The sequence below is a fragment of the Molothrus ater genome, chromosome 8 (assembly GCF_012460135.2).
Source record: "Molothrus ater isolate BHLD 08-10-18 breed brown headed cowbird chromosome 8, BPBGC_Mater_1.1, whole genome shotgun sequence".
Taxonomy (NCBI): Eukaryota; Metazoa; Chordata; class Aves; order Passeriformes; family Icteridae; genus Molothrus; species Molothrus ater.
Genome location: NC_050485.2, coordinates 11,221,284 through 11,244,414, shown reverse-complemented (window position 1 = coordinate 11,244,414; position 23,131 = coordinate 11,221,284). Strand labels below are relative to the sequence as shown.

The window sequence follows — 23,131 nt, the reverse complement described above, 5'->3', positions numbered from 1 at the left end:
CAGGGGACAGGACCTGGCAGGAAGAATATCCCTCACTCAGTAATTCAAAGAGCCCTACATCAGCTTGCTTGACAGTTAAACCTGCTGATTGGTATGATGGCTTTTAAAGGGACAGTCACATAGTTTCTCTGCTACATCACAGAGCACATCTTTCAGAGGAAAAATGAATGAACATGAAACTGGCATTTTTTCTCATTTTAAAATTTTCCTAGATAATGTATAAAAACTTCGTTTTCTCACTGTGGCTTTCTTTACAGGGTGAGTTGCTGTTATATAACCAGTGATAACTTGCAGTTATTCTTTGGAATACCTGAATTCTATCTAACAAAATTTCTTTTTATGTAAAACACATTGAAACTACAGAGAAAATGCAAGTTTTAATAACACAAGCCAAAAAGTAAAATAAAAAGAACAAGAACTTTTAATTTTCTTTACAGCTTTTGCGCCTTCTTGCTCAAGAAGCCACAGAGAATTAACTCAAAGCTGATTTCTTCCCATGGTTTGACATGCACTCATCCCATTTAAGAACACTGAACAAAATCTTTCAATCTTTCCTGAGAGTAGGGGACTGATTCATAGGTTGCCAAAGGCTATTTTACACCATCTGTGCCGGTGCAAAGCAGCTGCAAAGCAGTCATAAGCACCCTGGCAAAGACCATCAGTGTAAAAACAATCATCTTCCCATCCCTGAAGGGTCCTGCAGCTTATGCAGCTGAAGTCCTACCTTTGATAAACCTATTAAGTGCAGCAGTAAATATTCCCTCTGGATCTAGTTCTGCTGCAAATGTAGGTGGAAAGGCTTGTGCTTTGGTCTGCAGTTTCCCCGTAAGCCTGATCTAGAGATAGTTTTCCCTCAAGGACTGTGAGAACTAAGATTAAGTTCAGGTTTTCCTCTTTACACTCTAATCAGGAAATAGGAATTATATGCCAAAAATCAGAGGTTGCAGTGTAACTTCTTGAATATAGAAACTTGAACATAGAAAATTCTTTCTTAGAATCAGCAATAAAATAGTGGAATTCAGTACTGGAATTAAGTTGTACCAGGAAGCTAAAAGTTTGAACTTTTCAAAGTCAAATAGGACAGTTTTCTGGATAAGAAGTAGATTTAGAGAAGAAAAGGAAGAAACTGATTGTTTTCAATCCCATGAATGTTGAAAGTTTCATATCTGTGGTCTGGAAATAACACAACCCCAAATATTTTAGAGTTCTTTCTTCACAAATTTGTGAGGCCAACTTGCTCGCACTCTGATAGCTTGTAGTCATGAGTAGGAAACTCATTGCAGAAGTGGAAGACATGCACAGAGGTTCCTTGTTTTGGTGGTTTAGCCCTGGGATCTGAAATTCTGTATCTCAAAACTAAATCTGTACTTCCACTACCAGGCTAATGGCTATTTGTCAAATCTCTCTCAGTCTCCTGTCACACACATAATTAAAATAATCAAGAATGTCTTCTTGAGCACAAACAGTCTGAGAGAATTTTCTATCTTTGCTTAGAAGTTAGAGACATTTCCAGCACTTGACTGTTTTATTTTACCTCTGGGAGTACACAGGGTCACACCATCCCTCAGTGAGGATAGAGAAACCTGTCAATATCCAGTCTTGTGCACCACATGAACACCTGTCATTTTTTACTCTCCATCCTTGGAGGTATTCAAGGACCTGACTGTATAAAGCTCAAAGCTGATCTGACCTCACAGTTGACCCTGCTTAGAGCAGGAAATAAGACCAGAGACCCTCCAATGTCCTTTCCAGACTGAATTGTTCTGTGACTCTCTAATACCCAGGTTGCTGCTGCAGCAATAGCCCCTGTAGGTCAGGAAGTGTTCACTGGCCATAGTCCAAATCCCTTTAGCCCTTTTAAATGTTGCTGATTCAGAGAAGCAGAGGAGAAATAGGTGAGCACATTTTTAGAAATTTTTGACATTTCTTCAGGTAAATACCGGACTGCATGTTAAAAAATTAAAGGTGACTCTTTCCATAGCTGTTCTGGGGAAACAGGGCATAACATTAGGCAGGTAACCAGCAGCCTGTTTTAATTGGAAGGACTGAATAAGGAGGGGTTCTTGCAAGCCCAGTTGCTTCAGAAAACAATTATCTTCACAGTAAATTCTCTGTTTATGAAATCCACAACTCCTGAATTGGTTCTGCTCCTTTCAGTACCGTAAATTTTCATGAAAGACCTTGAATAAAATGATTAGACTGTCAGAAGCAGTTAGAATCAGTGCATAGCACAAACTTTACTGGAAATTATATGCAATGTGACATTTTTGTTTCTGAAATGCAGCTTTAACATACGGTAGACACAACTATCATGACAATTACATAAAGTAGGTGATTCAACTTTTGCTGGTCAAGAAACAGCATATTAGAACAAACTCACAGATTCTTGCCAGCAATTAAGTACCTTTATTTATAGAGCAAGTTGTCATTTTACATTTGTGTATTGCTTGCCTGAGTTTTTCTAGATCTTAATGCATGATTTTGAGTTAAGACATCCTCATCAATATCATGCTTGGATCTTCTGTGTTATTCTTTTATGTTACTTTTGTTACTGGTCATCAGAAACACTGACATTAGAAAATAGGGAGGTGTGGCAGAAGGTCAGTTGCCCTGTGACAGGATGTTGAAAAGAGAAGAAATAAAACAAAAATATGTGAGCAGTCTAAGAAATGTATGGGGTGAGCTGCAAGATTTTTGGTGAGGAATTTAGCAGTATGACCTTACCCTTGCTATTCTGGCTAAATAAATAGTATTTCATACATATAATTATGTAGTCAGTAAGTGATGGAATCTCATATGAAAACCTGATATATAATTCATGTTTACATTTCTGAAAAAAATGCAGTCATTTACTTGATAAGTTATTGAATATACAAGGATCTTTCTAGTTTGTATCTGTGATTGTTTAATTTCAGCTTTAGGCAAAAGGTGACACCAGTACAAGAAGGGTGCCATAAAACCAGGATGTGAATTTATTTAACCATCAGATAAGCCATAATTGTTGGCAAGTGTTGAAGTACAGGCCTATGTCTATAACTCCTTTGCTTTAAGTTGGTAGCAGGAAGAGAATCACACATTTTGGGATTTCATTCCTTTTTCTTAGTGCTTCATCCTCATCACCTGCTTCAACGCCAAAGTCACTCTCAGTCCTAGGCATATAAAAATGTATTTCTGTATCCATCCAAACATGCCCTTTCCAGCCAGGGATGTAGCTTTGAAACAGAACCCAGGTGCAATCTGAGAGGAAGGATCTTGCAGAAGAAGCAAGTTGGTGGACACATGACAGCATACTTTGCTGAAAGGGAAATTTCTGTAACAATAGGGCTAGCAATTCCCAATGGATTAAGTTAACTGCTGAAAAATCAGCTCTGAATTAATCTGGTTTGCATCAACAAAGGATTTTCTGACTACTAGTGCAAGATAGATGAACTTAAAACACACACAGCAATTCTCATACAGAATTGAAGACTTGATAGTACTTCCCTATGGTGTTATAATATCCCCAGGTTTTCAAACTGGTTGACAGTAATTATCAATTATCTGGACCTTCTATAAGTAGTGCAGCAACATTTTTGTCCTCTGGCTTGCCCATCTTGGGTCATAACTGATCCTGCCAGAATTGCATCTCATCTAAGCACAGTGCTCTGCCTCGATCTTCCACAGAAGAAAAATCCAACTCAAAGTTCCAAGACACAGGGAAAAAAATAATAATCTGGACCAGAGCTACAAATGACCTAGCATATCCAGAGGGGATGGCAGCAAACTATCTAAGTTGTCAAATCTATGTTCATCATCAGCTGTCTGGCAACATACGACCAGATGCATGGCTACACAGAACTGCGTGTGCAAACAACCTGTCTTCGTTAGGAAGAAAAGCTTACTAACAGTTTTGAAAGGATTTTCTGGTCTCCTTTACATAAAATATGTACTTCTACTCGAAAAGAAAAGAAGTTCTTTCAAATTAAACCTGTACTGTTGGAAGTTCTCACGTTGAAATTGTTCTCAGGGCTGTCTGCATTGATCGTTTCAAAGCTGACTGGGCAGCTCTGTAGGCTTGCTAGAGGTTAGGGCTGCAGACTCTAATGTCCTGAAAATGAGCTTTTGGAAATCATCCAGGCAGTTCATTGCCTTTGGGAGACCTAGAACCTAGATTCCAAGGACAGAAAGGCCAAAGTGTATCCCACTGAAGCTGCAGCACACTATTGTTTCATTAAGATTTCTCAGATTTTGAAGTACAAAATGCTGTCTTGGCCCAGCTCTTCACAAAATTATTTATAAACTCAACCTTATTTTTGACAAGGAAGCCCTGTGTTTGTCTTGATTACCTCTTACAGATCTTGACTGATTTCTTCCTAGAAAGATCTGTACGGAGATGTGTGTTTGTGTTGGATAAAAAGGTCACCCCTGGGTACTGGAGATTGGTTTTTATTGTACATTCTGTTTCTCATTCTGTTCCCTCAAACAGAAATTAAGATTATTTCATCAAGAATTATTTTGGAGAGCAGACCAGAGAATATTAGATCCATAGTCATAACATGTGCTCCTCAGTCATAACATTTTTCCAAAGCACCCAGGAGGACTGGATGTGTGATGGGTTCTGCCTTGGCTGTTAAGTTGGGAGACCTCCAGTAATTTTCCTTTCCTTCATTTTGTTGACATTTCCATCCTTTCTTCTTCAAGTATCATCCATTGACTATTCCTATTTAGTTTTTCATGCTTCCTGTTTTTTTCTTAGAGTCCTACTTTGTGGGGATTTTACTTCTTATTTTATCCACCAGATGAACATGGCCCGACACAAAATATTTATCTTCAGTTGTAACTAAAGCTGCTATTTGGCTTTCTTCCCAAAACCCAGAAAGACAATTATACCTAACTGTTTAGAGATTTATAAATACTGTACCAGAGTAGCCTCTGGGTAGTAACTTTAGATATCCAACTCAATAATTTTCTTTTATTGGATAGTGATTTAGAGCTTATTTTGAGTCCTATATAGTAAGAGCAGTACATTTCATTAAAAAACACTTACTAAACAATAAAGAAAAGTGATCTTATAGCTCCAAGCAGGTCTAAAGTACAGAAAGGGGAGGCTGTATAGTAACATTTTGTCCATAGACATTCTAAGACAGATCACAGTACAGCAGTGTAGATGTATTTCAGCAAAGTAACAATTGCAGCTGTTTTCTGAATGACTTCAACTTATGAGAATTTTCCCTAGGAACACTATTTCAACACATGAGAGATCTTTTTAGGGCCCTCATTTACAGTTCTCATAATAGATCCTCCAACAAGAGAGAATAAAGAGAAAAACATGAAGATTGGATGAACTCCTGGGTAATACATTTCATACATCATGGCAGGATTATTCTAGGGAAAATCCTATAAAATCAAGTAAACATACTCAGAATTTTACACACTGACTTCCAAGTGTAACAAATTGCACAAGGTAAAATAGCCCTGTACAAGTTTCATTTCATTTGATCCAGTTCCTTTAAAAATCACTTAAAACTTCATTGTCATCCTTTGTTGGAGCTGTCTTAAACTTTGATTAAAAGGACAGAAACAGACAGAGTTTCTTTAGACTTATTTCACAATTGGATAACTAATTCTTGTATCATTGCAAAGCTTTATGAACTTAGTCTCACAATTTGCTGCAAGAAATTCATTAATAAAATGAATTTGAGATCTGTTTTCCATTGTGATTGCAGATAATATATTATTTTCCACCTCTATCAATCAATAAACCTTGATTGCTTTATTTCTGAAGTGTTAGAAAAAGGCAGAAAAACCATATTATTTGGATTGAAAATGAGAGAAAATTCTTAAATAAGGGGAAAGGATAAATACTGTCTGAAGTGCTTTGTTAGCAATGGTTTTTGCCCTTTCTTGGAGATAACTGTATTTTAATGCTGCTAGAGAAAACTCTTTATAAATTCAAAGCAATAGTTTTATTCCTGAAGGAGAGGGGGTTTAGTGAATGTTGAATCTTATATTTTTTATTTTATAGTCATAAGGTTCAAAGTTAATATTTCAGAATATAGGCTTGGATAATCATAGATGAAGTTAATTTTTAGGTTTTTATGGAATTCAATATTCTGTGGCAACTCCAGCACTGTTTCCTATGTTTAATTTGTTATATTTAATAAAAACATAGGAATAAAGAATCTTGCTTTTTGAATGCAGAAAATCAAACTCTATTTAGCTGCACTAAATAATTGCAGAATTTAAGGAGCTACTTTACCTCTTTAGAAAGCTTATAAGTAAATGTAGAATGTTAAATGTAGATGTAATATTAAAAATAAATAAGAGAATAGTGATTAAAATTTTTTTAATCACTATTAATTTTAATTTTTTTTATTTTATTAAAAATAAATAAGGCAGAAAGTGAAAGATTTGGGGTAGTTTTTAAAAGTGAGCTATGACATTAGCTTTATTCTTTTCAACCCTTCTATTCCTGTGTGTCTTTGTATATCAATGTCTTTTAGACTGCAGAATGCTTGTTATACTTAAACTAGCTCATAATTACCTAATTCATACAGATGTTTTGAAAGATCTCTCCAAGACAGTATCAATCCTCCAGTCACATTTTCAAAAATGGTTTTTTACATTAACATCAGGGTTATTGGCTTGCAGGATTGATGGTTTAGTGTAGGAGTTAGCACCTGATTAAGGATGTTTTTACACTGGTTCTGAATGTTCCTTTTGTTAGCATCAGTTGTTGCAATAATAGTAATAATCCAATTAACAAAATTTTCTACTTGGTTGAGTGATTATTTTTTAGCTAACTGAATTTTAGGTGGTTGTAGTTTGATTTCATTAGCCCTTTCTAAAACAAAGGCTGACCATCCTAATTAATGAAGTTAATAACTGAAAAATGAGATAAGGACCAGACATGTCCCATATCACTATTTACACACAAAAAATAGTCCAATTTTTGAAGATCAGGTCTCTGTGATAAATAACTCAGTATTACCTTTTTGCAACATGCACATAATTTCTTATCCTGCTGAACTAGATGGATCAGTTGATAGCTGTTATTTATTTTATGGTAGCACACTGGAGCTCTAGATGGAATTAAGAGCTTGTTGTCATAGTCCTGATATATACAAGAATAAAATATGGCCTTTGCCCTGGCAAGTTTATAATCTGATGCCTTGCTTGTTCCAAAACTTATGTGCTCAATGTTATACAGGTTAATAAATCTCTCTGACTTCAATGAAACTGTCCACCTGTGTAAAGTTAGATTATGTGCAGGTCTTTGCAAGATTTGGACTTAAATAAACTAAAGAGTCTGTGTGGGAGAGAGGCTTTTCACTTAACTTTTTTTCCTGTGCTGTAAGAAACCAGCTCTGTGAGGACCTTGCTAGGCTTCCAGTCTTCACATGAAACCCTTGACAGGAAGGATCCCTTGCAGCATCCTTCACATTTTTGGTACCTTTCCTTGCAGCTGGACACCAGTGTTGCCTGCTGGAATTACACACACAAAGTAGTTCCCCACCTCTCTCAAAGTTCTCATGGAAAGAGAGAAAAACTATTAAGAAAAGAGGGTTTTCAATTTTATTGCTTATAAAACACTAAAAATGTGTTGGATGAATGACTGGAGAGACATATTCCTTTGATACAATTTTCTCTGGTTTTGAGAAATACTTTAAGGTCCTAGCCCAAATACCTTTCAGTTTTCACAATTGCTTCTTCCTCTTCTGCTTTAAGATATCTTCTGCTTCAGCCAGAGAAAAATAAAACAGGATGAAGGAGGTAGATAATACAGTACATCAAATATGTGATCTCATACTTAAACTATATTTAAGCATCCCAAAACTGTTATAAATTTATGGTAACTCAAATTTATTATTATTTGCTATTCAACATCTTGAAAGCAAACCCCCTATTATGGAGGTGTACTATTTTGTGCATTTCTGATGCTGAGGAATAAAAAAACGCACTCTTTTTATGAGCATTAATTATACACCAGGCAAGGAAGCAATTGCCTCTATGTTATGAAATATTAAATCAAAATGCTTCCTGTTCCCAGATGTCCCAGAGATAAATACAGCAGTATTTTGAAGCCCCACTCGGAGCTGTTTTCCTTGCAAATTTATAGTTTTGTCTCCATTTTCAGAAAACCCTGTTTTATGTGAAGTATAGCACTCTTGGTAGTTTTTAAGGAGCAAACTCCTCTGGAGTTGCCTATGTAGGCAACAACTCTTATGTAGATTGCACACAAGGGATCTGAAGCTGAAAGGCTCCTTTAAGATGACAAATGGGTTGAAAGTGTTATTGTCTTTGATTGCATGCCTTACATCATCTGTATGTAGGAATAAGAGAGCTATACTTTATCTTTAGCCATTTTATAAATATTTAAGTCCTTAGAGTTGCCTAAAGATATTAAAGCATATTTTACAGTAGTTGGAATATAAATATTATATATAGCACAAGATACCAAAGTAGTTTAATGAATTCATAATTTTCTGTTCACTTTTATTGGAATGTGTTTTATGTTCCAAAACTTCCATTTAAAGAATAAGAGACCATTCTGCTCCCTGACAAGATGTGAGCTGATAGTGAGCGTTATCAAGGTTCCCTTAAATGGTGATATGAGGCTGCAATTAGCAAGACAAAAGGGCACATGAGTATTAGAATGTACTGCACCCACCTCTGTGTTTTAACTTTTAAAAAAACTATTTTTAAGAAACCATATGTAAGTCTTTAAAAAACTGTAAGGTGTTTTGCATCTCCCTCTGTGTCTTTTCTAAAAGTTTTTAATTGCATAAGAAGATGTGTATCTAGATCCAATTATACTGGGAAAATTTTTTAAATTTGAAGTTAATTTTCAAAGATAACCAACCACAAAAATTTTATGACATGAAATGTGTAAAAGGTCTGTATTTCATGGCTTTGAATACATTGTATGTTGCTGTTATAATCCTAAATCTTTCAAGTTCCCATCAAATATAAAAAATTCTTTTTAATATTTCACAGTTTAACTATTTCCCAGTAGGAGTCCATGCTGGGTAATGCTTGCTAATTACCCACAACAAAAGTAGACACACAATGCTGGTAAATTACCTGACCCTTTGCATTTTAATGAGACAACAAGGATTTCATGAAGTGATGTTGTTTCAGTGGTTAATGGTGTCAGCAATGTTGTAATTGTAGGCTGAGGCACATTAGCTGCACAACCACATGTAGGAAGGGTTTCTCTCAACAGGCCCTTTGGAGAATAGAATAGGGTATTATCATTAAGCCTATGTCATTTGCATGCTGCTAATCACTTACTTTATTATCTTGTGTATCCATTGTCTTTCTTTAATTGCTCTTTAAATGAAAATTAAAAATAGTTCCAGTGCCCACGATACTTGTGATAGCATCTTGATTATGAAGATAACTTCAAGAAAATGGAGCATATAGATAATATATTGCAGGAATACAAGATAGTTTGAAAGTAATGTACCACAGCAGGCAGCCTCATGAGCATAATTCTGGTGTCTTTCTTTGCTTCACTACGTATTGTTTGCTTAATAAATGGTTATTTATATTCATAAAGGTGATGGGGTTTTTCTAGAGATCAATGTCACTGGTTTTGCTTTACTGTGGAAGAAGATACAAAGCATCAGTATCTAGCAGGCTTTACCTGTCTAATACCAATACAGGAGAAAGCTGGATTTTTGTTCTTTCTAGGTAAATCCTAGCTTGTGATCTCCAAAGCAGAAAAGCAGAATCTATCACCTGCTAGTGATTTGCAGAACTTTGACAGCTTTAGATAAAATTTATAAAATTTTTGGCGTTTTGTTTTCAAGAAAGACCTCTTGATTTAAGTTTGACGTGATTAAATATGAGACAGCCCAGACTTTCCATAATAAGCATTTTCTGAAAGATTGCTAGCTTCTGGTTATCAAGAACCTGCTAGTTCTTTCAGCATCTGCAGGAAAGGATATTCAGGCTAACTTGAGGCACAGCCTTTGTTGGAGAATCAATACCGCTGTGCTTGCTCCTAATAATACATTATTTTTGCAGCTTTTAAACATCTGAGCAAACCAGAGCTGAAAATTAAATTATTAATTTTGTAAATGGTGTGGTAGGAGTTTTTGTTGAAGAAAGTTCTGAACTAGTTCTTGGAATTTATTTCTATTCAACACACCCAAATAAGTTTCTGGCTAATGGAATTTTTGTAGTGGCTTATTTAGAGACAGGATTAAGATCTTACAAAATGTCTGTAATGTCATAGCAATATTTGATCTTTTGCAAACTTTCCTTAGAACTTTGAATCAGATCCTGTGGAAGTATAATGGAGATTCCACTTTTCATGTTGATTTGAAGTTTGGTTGCTTGCTTAATTTTTTTATTCAACTTTAATTGTCAAATACTCTAAATACTAATTTAGGAGCATGATTACTGGTTATTAGTGAGAGGGAAGGGATACCTTACAATGTTTACAGTATATATATTTTCTGTAAGTTTGACAGAGGTTTTTCTTAAACGCATGGACAGGCTGGTAGTATGTAGACAGGCTAGTACACCCATGTTGGGGTTCCTGCTCCAAAGTTCCTGCCAGTCTGCTTGTTCTGTGACTTAGTAATGCATGTCCAAGTGAGGGCAAAGACAGGCAGGCATTTTTGAAACAGCTCCTCTAAAGAAAAGAACAAGAGACTGAAATCAGGCAGTGTAGTGTGGGGCCTGATAAAATGTTACTTATTTGTTTAATCGATCAATTAATAGGACTAACAGCTCTGCAGTTATATTCTTAAGTCATTAGCCACAAGTGTGAGCTTGCTCAAAAATAGTTTATGCTGTAAAGAAAATCAGATTCAGAACAGGGGCTTGGCCATTTTGTTTAAAATATTCAGTGGTGTGTTTTAGAAATTGTGTATATCTGTTGTAAATCCTCAAAAATTTGCAAATTGTTACTATTCTAACTTCTAATTAAATATCTGGCTCTTTAGTGGCAATGTAAGCTCATCTGAGCTAGGAAGACCTATCTTCCATTTTCAGTGGAAGATCTAGACTGAAGTATATAGACAGAGTGCTTCTAAAAATTTGGATTGTGTCTAGATATTTTTAATGGCAACTTGCTCACATGTCACATGTAAATCAGCCTTTACAACTTATCTGCAGATTTATATTTTAGGTTGGCCCAAAATCACCACTTTTTAAACTACTTCACTAGCAACAAAAGCCCACATTGCAACTTGAAGATTTATTCTCAGAATCCTATCAAATAATAATGAATAGACTAAAGACTCTCAGAAATGTTCAGAATGCCTAATTGAAAGGAAAGCTATTTCCACTGATATTGGTACTAATGAAATTAAAACAAGGAAGAAAACATTTTATTTTTTATCAACCCATTTAACTCTATACTAAGCAATAATGAATAGGAAAGTTAATGTATTAAGTGCTTGTAGAGATTAAAGTAGTGTTTAGATTCATGGATGATAATAAGTAGGCAGAGCTGAAAACCAAAAAACCACAATAAACCAAACCAACACAAATAAAACCCTACAAAAAACTGCTGGAAGTTTTCAGGATGACTGTACTGTGACTGGATACTGTAGTATACATTTTATGATTGCCATTTAATTTTCACTACTTAAAGAATACCACATTATATTTTACTGTTATCACTGTCTTTACCAGCTTGTTTGCTAGTTTAATGGGTTTTGAATCCCATATAAATAAAATAAATAAGGAGATGGTGTAGAGACACTTCTGCAGATGCTTCTTTAAATACAAAAGACTGAGCTGTCAGAGGTAAGGAAAACTCTTATAGATTTTAGAAAAAACTCTGATAAAATAATGAGTCATTCTGTCATGATAAGGAATTAATTTTCTTTTTAAGATTAATGTTTGTAAGAGGAGAAAGACAGTGAGCCAAAACAGTGCAGACTTAGCAACAGAATTTTCTCTTAAGAGCAGACTTTACCTCACTGGTTTTCTGAATACTTTCCTTTTTTCTTGATATATTTGAGCAAATCACCTCTTTATTTACACTGCTGACTGTATGCTTTGGATATGGCCATCAGAGGCATGAGTTGCTCTCTGAACTCTTGATTCTTACTGAAGCAAGGGTTTCCACATTTTACAGATGGGGTGAACCCAGTGGCACCAGTGGTATCACTGCTGATCTTCAGGCAGTTTTACTGACACAACCTTAGGCACTATCAGTAGCTAATATATTGCTACTGGTACAGAGTTCAAGAATATTCAATTAGAAAGCTACTTCAGATTCCTCCTGATTCCACAGCTGTGCAGTTTGTATTTGGATTTTTTTAAATGGTGAAGAAAAAAGAAGTAGAAAGAAGAGGTTGTGATTTCTGGTGCTTTCCAAGGGGAAGTTGGTTGAGTTAGTGTTATATAGATTGGTATAGTTAAAATCAACCTGATACTCATTTTCACACGTGATATCTACAAAGATGTCTTTAACAGACATGCTACTCTGAAGTCGTGTGCTACAAAAGGCGGTGTTTCAATGACAAAGGGCATGACTGGGATTTTTTTCCCTATTTATGATGTTCAATTTGGAGTACTGGTAAAAAGTTTCGGCTTGCAGAAAACCTTTGTAGTGGCATGCTGAAAGCTTGAGTGCCAGAATTAAATTCCATGTTAAAACCTCTTTTAAAGAGAATATATCCACACATGAACACAGGATCCATGCTCCTTCACTATGAGCATTTAATAAAGCCCTGACATTTTCAATTTTTTTTTTTTTTTTTAATTCACCTGCCTACTGGCACTTGACTATTTGCATAAGACAACCTGTCCACTAAAAGCTTCTCTAGGATTTGGTGAAATCTGGCAGGACAGGACATGTGCACAATGGGCTCTCTAGTCAGCAGGCTTTGAGAAGTTGCATTTTACAATATAGAGCGATATAGAAGAGGAGCTTTTGTATACTTGCAAATAGATTAGACTGCAGGAAATATGCAGGAGGGCCTGTGAAGCATACCTGCCAGATAAATTAGAGGTGGTCTTGATCTGAGTCCAACCTGTCTCAAAGCTCAACTCTGGGAATTCAGTTCAGATTTCTTTGATAAAATGGGGCTATAGCCTTCACAGTTCAATCTTTGATCCCCAAGACAGCCTTGAATGTGGGATTTTAGTTTTGACACAGCCTGTAGAGAAATTAATGATGTTTTACCATAGGTTTCCAGCTCAGTTCCAGCTTGAGTAATTTGCAAGTCTGCTGGCACTATTTAGCCCTCACAGACCATGAAGTCGACCGTAAGTAAGTCCAAGTTGATGGAAAATCAATATTGCTAGAACAGAGTGACAGATGTTGATTATCATAAAATGTCTGTTTAAGCATTTTGTATGTATCCATTTCCTTACTGCAAACACCTGAATTTTTTGTAGAAGTTACAAAGTAATTGTACTTAAAGATGTGGACTCGTCTGCTAAAGAAATTTTCAGAATACATATTCCAAAAAAGGCTGCTGTCGTTATTACTGTTGCTGCTCAGGGGAGCTATTCAGATGCCTCATTTATTGGAGCTTAATAGATTAAATGTCCAAATTGAGTCTCATGATATAAACCTAATCAAATTCTAATCTACATAATTTTCCCATAAGCAGCAATGGGAAATTTGTTTAATTTATGTTTCAGTAGTTGCCAATCAGATGTTGGACAACACTGTTACTTTTATTTTTCAAATATTTGAATTGATTACTTGCTATAATATCTGTCTTTACTCTTCCTTTACACTAAGGAAAAATTCACTTTTTTTGATATAATGACTTAATGTAGAGTCTTGTCTTACATGCCAATATATCATTTTTAGTGGTGAGTTTTCCATTTTGTTTCTAGTTATTGAATACCTGTCTCTCTAAAATAGGTAATGTAGCTTAATTTATTTGATAATTTTTATTCAGCATATTTATTTTTGCCTGAGGTCTAAATATGCAGAGCTGACTAATGATTAAACTGAAAGGATTTTGGCATTGTTATATACTAGATCATTTTAGCTGCAAACCTGTGCTACTAACTTTGTGCCCTAGAAGCACCTAGTGTAGAAAACTATTAAATAGTAAATGAAGAGTAGGAACAATTAAAAAATAAAATTTATAAAAAACTAGCTAAAAAGGGGAAATTTAATTTTGCTTACTGCACAGAGAAATAGAGTTTCCATTCATGCTGACTTGAGGGAAGTGCTATGGCTAGCAACTACGTATTATCTTGCTTAAAGTGAGAAAAATAGGAAGAAGTGAACATTAAGGCTGTGCTCTGCAAAGTATTAGTAAAGAAAGCCCATTTGTTTTGGTAGTTTTGGGTTGTGTAAGCTTGTGGTGAACCTTGCAGACTAAGGGTTTGGGTAATTACAAGGTAAGATTTTGTGAAGGGAAAAAGATTACTACAAAGCCAACAACAAAAAAACCTAGGCAGTTTCAGGTGGACTTTGTTTTTTGGGGTGTGTATAATAGTGAAACTCAAAAGGCACTGAAACTGGGAAGAGATTTATATAAGTACCTGTTAACAGACCCCTCTAAGTTATACATTATTCTGCCCTAGGCTTAAAATATTACACTTTTTTAATATGTTATGCTGTTCACAATTGAAATGGAATCAGTGTGGTGTGATTCAATGCTAGACCTCAAGATGATGAAACTCCAATCCTTCTCTTGATCTTTGTTTTTACAGCTTAATCCTACCTTGTTAGAGCAGCCCAAGAACCAGCAGGCCTATAAATCATTTACACTTTCAGCACAGGGGGCCACTAACTCATCCAGGAATGGATCTCACACTTTGGGGAGCAGAAACTAGCATTGAACCCGCTGGCCTGTGCTTCCATTAGAGCTTTGATTTGGATATTTTTACTGGAGGTTTCTGTAATTCAGCAGAAAGTGAGCAAAGGGAAATTAGAGAAGAGGACTTTCTTGGCAGAAAGTGGCAGCTGGTTCTGTGTGACATTGTCTCTCAGAGTTCAAAGCTCGAGTGTTGTTCCATTCCCAAAGCATTGGAGGGTTGCTAAAGTTGAGAAAGGTGTCCTTCTTCAGCCTCCACCTTCTGTAGATTTACCTTGGCCTGTATTTGGGCCTGGAGCATCTCTGAAGAGGCTCTCTCTCTCTGAGAGAGCTGGGAGCTTATGTAGTCACATCCGGCCTCCCACATTCCTCTCCTTTTCCAGAGCTTTAGTGATAATCTCCAAGAGATTATTGGATATTCAGCACAAATCACAGTAAAACTCAGAACTGAAGCCAGAATTTAGGATTTCCAGGTTCTCAGGCTGAACTACAGCTCTCTGTCTCAGACCCCATGAGACACTGAAGCTAGAATTGTTTCTAAATTGAATGGCTGTAACAGATTCCCATGAATGTCAGCAGCTCTTTAGCTGCATGACTGCTGCTGAACTTTCCAGGTATACCCAAGGGCTGTACTTTGGAGAATAACAGGTATAGTCTATCATTCAATTGAATTCACAGGAATATTAATGACATTGTCAGCAAACAGTAGCAAAGGATACAACTGTGAGGTCCTTTCTGAGAATTATTTCTTTTTGGCTGCCTCTGCTTAATGAAAATACTTGTCCCATATTTCTGCATGATAACCTGTCGAGGGTGTGTTTGGCAGTTCACCACTTATGTCTTATTCATATATGCTCAAAATATTATTGTTGTCTCATATTCTTTAGGTTAACCAGAGGTAGCTGGATGTGCATGTGCTTTTTAAATTATATTTGAGGACTTTTTAGCATATATCACCCAGTGAATGCCATGACATCTTTCCCCAAAATAGCATTATTTAAAGGGTGCTATCAATTTACAAGGTGTTTTAATAACAAGGCCACAGCCTTTAGGTCTGTCAAGTGATTTTCATTTTGGGATAATGTCTTCTGCCTGCAGAGAATTCCAGTTTAGTAAAATGTACATCTTTGAAAAGGAAGGTAGGAAAAGAAGAAAGGGGCAGAGAAAAAGGGGAAAAGAATCATAAAGGATCCATTATGGTCCTTAAGAACAGAGTATATCTTATAAATGTAGCATAAAATCACTTTTGTGAATATGCCCATCTGGATCTTGGTGGAGTCAGTGGAACAGAAGCAGTGCACATCCACAAGACAAATTTCCCTCTACATTAAAACCCCAGTGAACCTTTATCAGTCCCCTCAGAAAACTCTAAGAATATATTTACTGCTATGAAGAGCAAACTTTCCTGCATTTTGTGGGACATTACTCAGTTAAGTGACCTGCAAAGAAACAAAAATTAGTGGTTTATGGCCAGCACAGTCAGCAGATCATTTGGCCATCAGGCCAGTTGCTCACACATAAGCAGAGCAAAATTGGTGGTTCTTTCAGTGGAAGAAAAAGCATATTTTACCATGACAGCATTCTTTAATTTTGAACTTCATCACAGTGCCACTGTGGATCTCAGAATACCTGCATGTTACTGCTGAGACACAGTTAGTGCCTCCCTGGGAGGACCACGGGTCAGCTGGCTCAAGAGGCACAGAGCTCATGATCCTAGTGCTGCTCATCCCTTTGTTGGTGGTATTTTGTTAGGGACAGTGAGGTTTCATAGCCACCTAGTCATGCTGAGCTCAGAGCAGGAGAGCACTCGCATCTCCTGGTAAAAAGAGCTTGCCTGCTATTACCGAGGAAATTTCCCCTGTGTTCTCTTTCCACAAAGGTGAGAACATCTTTAAGACTTAGATCTTTGCTTCTGATGTAATTGATTGGTTTTTGCCTACTTCTGTGAGCAGTAGTACCTTAGAGGGAGCTGGGAAAGGCTCTTTGCTCAAAGTCAAGACGTTGAACCATCAGCTTTCTGCAGAGAACTGCAGGAGGCTCAAACTCCTTCAGAGCAGGTAGCTGAGGAGAGACATGGGAGTCCCTGCCTGTCAGGGAGGGATGCTGCTGCCAGGAGAGAAGCAGTGACTGCTGACTGCCAGGCCTTACTGATTTGGAGAATGTCAGGAGCCCAAAACCCGTGTTCATCTCAGAGCTGTGATATTCTTAATCCACTGCTTGGCAGTATCTTGTTTCAGAGACAGAGAGGGGTAGTCTGCCTCCTATTGAAGCTTCCTCAGTTTGATAAGGGAGACCTCACTGCTCTCTCCACCTACCTGGAAGGAGGTGGCAGTGAGCTGGGAGCTGGTCTCTTCTCCCTGGTTACAAGTGAAAGGACAAAAGGAAATGGACTCAAGATATGCCAAGAGAGGTTTAGATTGGGTATTAGTGAAAATTTCTTCACTGTAAGGGTTGTCAAGCATTGGAACAACATTTCCTGGCTGCCCAGGGAAGTGCTGGAGTCACCATCCCCGGAGGTATTTAGGAGACATTTAGATGTGACACTTAGTGACGTGGTTTAGTGGCGAACTTGGTAGTGCTGGGTTAGTGGTTGGACTTGATTTTAAAGGACACTTCAGACCTAAATGATTCTATAACTCTATGTTGAAGTGATTATCACTATAGCCAGTGGTGGTGGGTTGACTGTGACTGACAACTAAGTTTCACAGTGAGAAAAAGTTCATGGCCTGAGGTAAAGCCAGTGAACCACTCTCCCAGTACAGCAGTTTAGTACCAGCTGCAGTGACTGCTGGAACTGATATGATTTTGCCTTACCTCCTAATTGTGGGCAAAGAGAATTACCTTCTCCAGAAGTCTCCCACTGTCACTGCTTTTCCTTCCACAGGCACCGTGCTCAGACTTGCACAGGCATGTGAGTTTTACTGCAGAGGTTGCTCTGGTTAAGCAATTGTAGCCAGAGCTCCCCCAGTTGTTTGTAGAACAAGGAGATACTGTGTTTGTAAGATCACAACTATCAGCCCTGTTTTACGATTTTTATGAGCATTAATGGAACAAGGTTTGGGGACTGAAGGAGAAAATGGAATATGAAAAGGAAAATGAAAAGAAGCTGTGAGGAAAGCATGTCATTTCTAAATGAATGCTCTGTGCAGAGGAATTGAATCTTTTCACAGCTGAAAATGGATCTTAAATCTGATGCCTTAGCTTGTTTCAGCTTCTGTAATGAAATAGAGTTTTCCTAATACCCTGTGACCTGAATTTCTCCCTGCTTTATGGGTGCTATTCCTTGACGTACAAACCTGTATTTTCTCAAGTCAGCATTTGATGATGGATGTCAAAATACAGGTCATGTATTATGCATATAGCATTACCGATTTAAGGTGTTTACTTGTCAAGTTGAAGAAATTCAAAAATGTCACATTCACTGAATCTGCACAGCTGTCACTTGTAGTTTTTCATGCCTTTAAATGAAAGTTCTGATAAAGCAGGTTAGTTTCCTGCACCTTTTTTTTTTTTTTTTTTTTTTTTTTTTTTGTTTTCTCTTCTGGAGGAAAAAAAATAGACAGCCTGTGTATGGAAATTAGTTTGTGACTTGGGAGCAGGAATGTGTCTTGAAGGTGTTTGATAGCACACAAAATCCCCAAATATTTCCTTTTCCTGGAAATATTCCACAATTCTTATATTTCTTAAAAGTAAATTTGTAGAAGTGTCTGGATTAAGTACGAGCAAGGAAATTAAATTATCAGATACTTCTCACATCTTTCAAGACAGTAGGATGAAAAATATTAAGGCATGAGTCTATTTTTCATTCAAGGAGAAAACACAATCCCTTTAACATGCTTCCTGCATTTCAGACTGAATGCACTATGTGTGCAGTGTGCAATTACAGAGCTTCTGACAGTCTGTGTCTAACAAAAATGCCACATTTACTTCAATCTTCTGACACCATCCCAGGAAGACAAATATTCTAAGGGTTAGAGAGGTGGCTACAAATGGCCTTAGATGGAGAGTGTGCGTGTCTCTGTGTATGTGCACGTTGCAGTGAAGGGGAGGCAAGAAGAACTTGCACATTTAGCTGAGTTACATACACTAGCTTACTTCAATTTGCTTTTAACTGGCAGGGAAATACTGCTGTGCTCCTACCACCTGAAGGGCCTGATTCACTAGAAGGTGGTTCAGGAAGTGTGCCCTGAGATGTGGGCAGAAATGCTTCAGGAAAACAGGGAGAAGCAGAGCCTCCAGGGATACTCTGAGCAGTACAATCCCTGGAGTGCATGAGAACAATAATTAGGTTTTTTTACTTTTATATAAGTGAGCATGAAAACCATCATGTTGCCATTTTGATTTGTAATTCAGCAGGAGACCCAACTGGGCCTGCCACCTTAACTGCACAGGGAATCTGCAGCTACCTGAGCTTTTTCTAATGCATCTCCTAAAAGAATGCATTCCATAATACAATACAAGACACTGGATCCTGCTGCAGAAGGAAGTGTCACACTAATACCCACCTGTCCTCAGATAGCATTTCCTCCCCCTGGAGTCCCACTTTAGTTTTTCTGCTGTTGTGAGTGTCAGTGTTACCTGTAACTTACTAGGTGGTGACTGAAAGACCTCTGTCAGACTGGTGAGCCCGAGATTCCTCAGGCTTACCAGTCTGACATTCCTGCCACGAAGAGATAAATATTCAAAGGGCCAAAACAGCTCTCAGTCATAGTGCCAGATAGAAGGAAACATCTGCAAACTGAAACTGGCTGGGACCACAACTCCCTGTCACCAAGCTGGTCTTTGTGAGTTCAGCACCACAGGTGGTGTTACATGGCTGACTGTTAACATTTCTGATTGCCTCTAAGAAATCTGCTTTATAAAGATTTTCTATCCACTGGTAATGTTATATAGAATTTCTCTACTGACTTAGGTTTCCCTATGGCAATGTTTTTTGTCTTACAAGCCCGTTGAAGATATCATATCCACTTCTTTTCTCCTGAGGAATTCTTCACAGAATTCCTTTTTGCTCTCTTTTTAAGCTATCCTGTCTGTACAATCACCATGTTGCATCTAGTTTTCTTGTGATAGTCAGAATGAAATTCATACCAGTACCTTCTGCAGAGCTAGGGAAGTCTCTTCCCAGTGATTCTAGTTTTATTACCTGTATATTCTCTATGTGATAGAGACAAAACATAGAGATAGATGAATGGAAGGAGAACATTAAATCCCATTAAATCGAGAAGCCCAGATCTCGTGGTCCTTGTAGTTTAGGGGCAGTTTAAGAGTGATGTAATTATCACTGGAAGAGAACTGTAAGTCCTTAAGACAATATAAACCAGTATGATATGCTAACAACTACAATTTAGTTTAGAGATTTCCTTGTTTGTAAATTGGTCCCCAAATTGAAGGCAAGGTATCATATAATCTTCCTCTGAATTTAGTACCAGGTGAATGTATCCATGAATTTAATGGAGTGAAACAATTTCCACACTGCAAGAAGATAGTGAATTTAAGTCAGGAATTAATTTGGCTGTGAATAAGTTGAGAATAAGTGTATGGAGAATTCAGCACTAGTGACAAAGGACCAAGGTCTGTCACCTGGATGTCAGGTGTGAAGTCAAAGAGGAATGTCTTTTTTTTTTCTTTTAAGTGTGGTTTAAAGTAAACTTGGCTCAGTTTTATTCCTAGCAGACAAATACTTGTCTAAAAATGCTGCCTTGATATTGGTCTATTGGTCTATGAAACAATAAAGTCACTTTCTAGCTTTACCATCACTTCTGCAATGACCTTAAATGAGCATTCACATGTTTTCTATATTTTCTATAGCTTTACTGGAAAAGGGGGATGGAATGCATTAGTCAGTCTCAGTGGTGAATTTCCAGTCCTGCTATTGCATGGGCTTTTGTATGACTACCCATTTGTCAGTACTTACAATCAAAATTCAAAAGGTTTTGCTTGGATATTTTTTGTTTGAAGGAAAAAAAAAGCAAAAAAACCAAAATAATAAACAAACAAAAACAAAACAAAAAAACAAAACAAAAAACCAAAACAAAACAAAAAAACAACCCAAAAAAACCCCAAAAAACACTCAATGTCAAGAGCTCCGTTTCAAACAGTAGACAATCTGGCTGAAAACAGTCTTTTTTAAAGGTGAATGTTGCTGGTCTCCTGATTTTTTTTTTTCTGTGACTGCCTTCCAACATGTTTCTTCTTCCACCTTTGTTTCCTTCAAATTGTCACTCTTTCCAGTTCTTTTCAAGCAATCATCTCACATACCATTTGAAAACCTGTATCTCTTTCCTTTCATCCTATCTTTTTGTTTTGTAGACTGGACCCTTCCATCCCAGTATTACTACAATTGTAATCCTCACAGAAATGCATATTATAAATGGTACACATCAAAATTACAAAAACCCTACCATGTGTGGGTGGTAGTGCTGTTGGAAAACAGTTGGATAATTTTAAATCTTGATTTCTGCTCAAGCCTAAAACTGGCTAATGGAAGCAGTTTGTTCCTTATGGTTGAATTACCTTTTACAAACAGTACTGTTTAAAATCTTAATTGCTGTTTAAGCAAAGGTGTTTGCTTTGGAATGTTTTTTTTTTTGCTTGTTTGTTTGGGGTTTTTTTTGTGTGTGTAGTTTGTCCTCTGTAAACTCCCTCTATTTTTCTCTCTTCTTTTCTTTTTTTTTTCTTTCTTCCTTTTAGGCTTTACACCTCCTGGGATGGATAGGACATCTCCAGACAATAGTCCAGTCCATGGCCTTTTACGTCAACCCTCCATTACAACAGGAGCCAACATCCCTATTATAACAGAGCTAGGTAAGAAAAGCTAAAATTTATCCTTCCATATACATTCCCATGTCCTTTTCTCACTTTCCTTGTTATGTAGATACAGAAAAATTACCCATACTGTTACATTTTCTCTTTTGATAAGTGTTTTAAATTACTCTCTCTAAAGAAAGTTTAGTAACAGTTGATTCACTTTATTTGAATAACTGAAATATATTTCCCTCTTTTGGGTTTTCTCCAATTTCTTAAATAAATAATCTATCAGACAAGATGTTTTTTGCATAGTGTAACAAACAAGCAGGGGTCTTTGGGCTAAGGTTAGAAAAGGAAAAAGGCCAGAGTAAGTATAAGCAGATATTTCCTGTGCATTTGATCAATTGTAAGAGGCCATTTGTTTATTTCTTCATGGTCCAAAACTGTTTAATCATGTGTAACCAAACTCTGTATAATAGTATGAGATATTTCACTCTTGAGAATATGATGATGGTAGGTAACTAGACTCTGATTTCCACTCTGGCTGTGGGTATTTATGTTGTCAAGCGGTGTGATGTGAAGTGCAGAAGCTGTTCTGTTTCTTTCATGGCAAATACAAACTTGATTTGTGGTCCTTTGTCCTTCTGTTTTCTTTTTCAGTTTTATTTTTTAGAGCCTTACCTGTCTTTTTCCCTTACTTTATTCTCTTTCTGTACTTTCTTTCCCCCCTAAATACTTTACTTACTAGCTAAGCCTGGCAAACTTCTGCCTTTGGTTTCAATCAGTCAGGAAAAAAACAGTGGAACCCACATTCTAATGATAACTGAACTGGGTAAGAAGTGCCTTTTTCCTTCACATCACTGTGTTATTTTCTGTTGTTGTTCTTACTGTCATCAGCTTTTCCTTTATTTATCTGGCTGTATCAGAGGGGCTACCCTCATGGCACTGCTTTGAATGTGTTTTATTTGTGGTTCTGGTTGAAATTGACTGTCTTGTTCTGGTCTTCTTAATGATTTTTTTTCACGCAGCATCAGTAAACCTTTGATCACACTCGTCTGACCTGCCGGCTGTTTTCATAGCACCTCCTCACCAATTCATTTTTTTTGGCCTAAGTCCTCACCTCCCTGGCCCTCACTCTCCTACACCAATTTTTCTCTCCTTTTCTCTTCTTTCTCTTTCTTTTTGTTACTTCAGCCTGTTGTCAATTTGGTGGACATGCCTTAGCAGCTTTTCACAGGAAGTCCAAGAAGAAGTAAAAGATACCAGAAAAAACCCCAAGCATCATACTTTCCCTCAAGCTATTTTTTTGTTTATTTTGTAGAGTTAGGCTTTTTCTCAGAAGCTCAGGTTTTGAAGCTGTAGAGGAGCAGCCAGGCTCCTGTGTGGTTCCCTCTCAACACAGAGTGCTCTCACCAGCCTTTGGAGCAGCGTTTGATGAGCTTTTCCCTATGGCACAGCACCACCCATTTGCACCCAGCTATCCTGGCCCACAAATCCCAGTGTGCTAACTTGCATCAGGAATATAAAGATATTGAGGATAAACACACACCTGCAGAACTCATGATAGATTTTTAGTAGCTCAGGAACTGACCCCACGCATGGCTAGCACGGTGTCAGGTGTTAGCCTGCCAGATGGAAGTGGAAAAAGAGTG

General features: G+C 37.2%; 1 protein-coding gene across 17 annotated transcripts in view; it reads left to right on the top strand.

The window, feature by feature from the left end:
- The window catches only part of KCNMA1 (potassium calcium-activated channel subfamily M alpha 1), a 414,751-nt gene that overhangs the window by 364,853 nt on the left and 26,767 nt on the right, over positions 1-23,131 (top strand). For 10 of the 17 annotated variants that reach the window (XM_036386077.2, XM_036386078.2, XM_036386073.2 and 7 more), the window contains one exon: positions 21,423-21,536. In XM_036386077.2, coding sequence (XP_036241970.1) covers positions 21,423-21,536 — 114 coding nt within the window. Of the gene's footprint in view, positions 1-21,422; positions 21,537-22,227; positions 22,312-23,131 lie in introns of all 17 variants that reach the window. The other 7 variants (XM_054515514.1, XM_036386067.2, XM_036386066.2 and 4 more) reach the window with 1 other exon arrangement.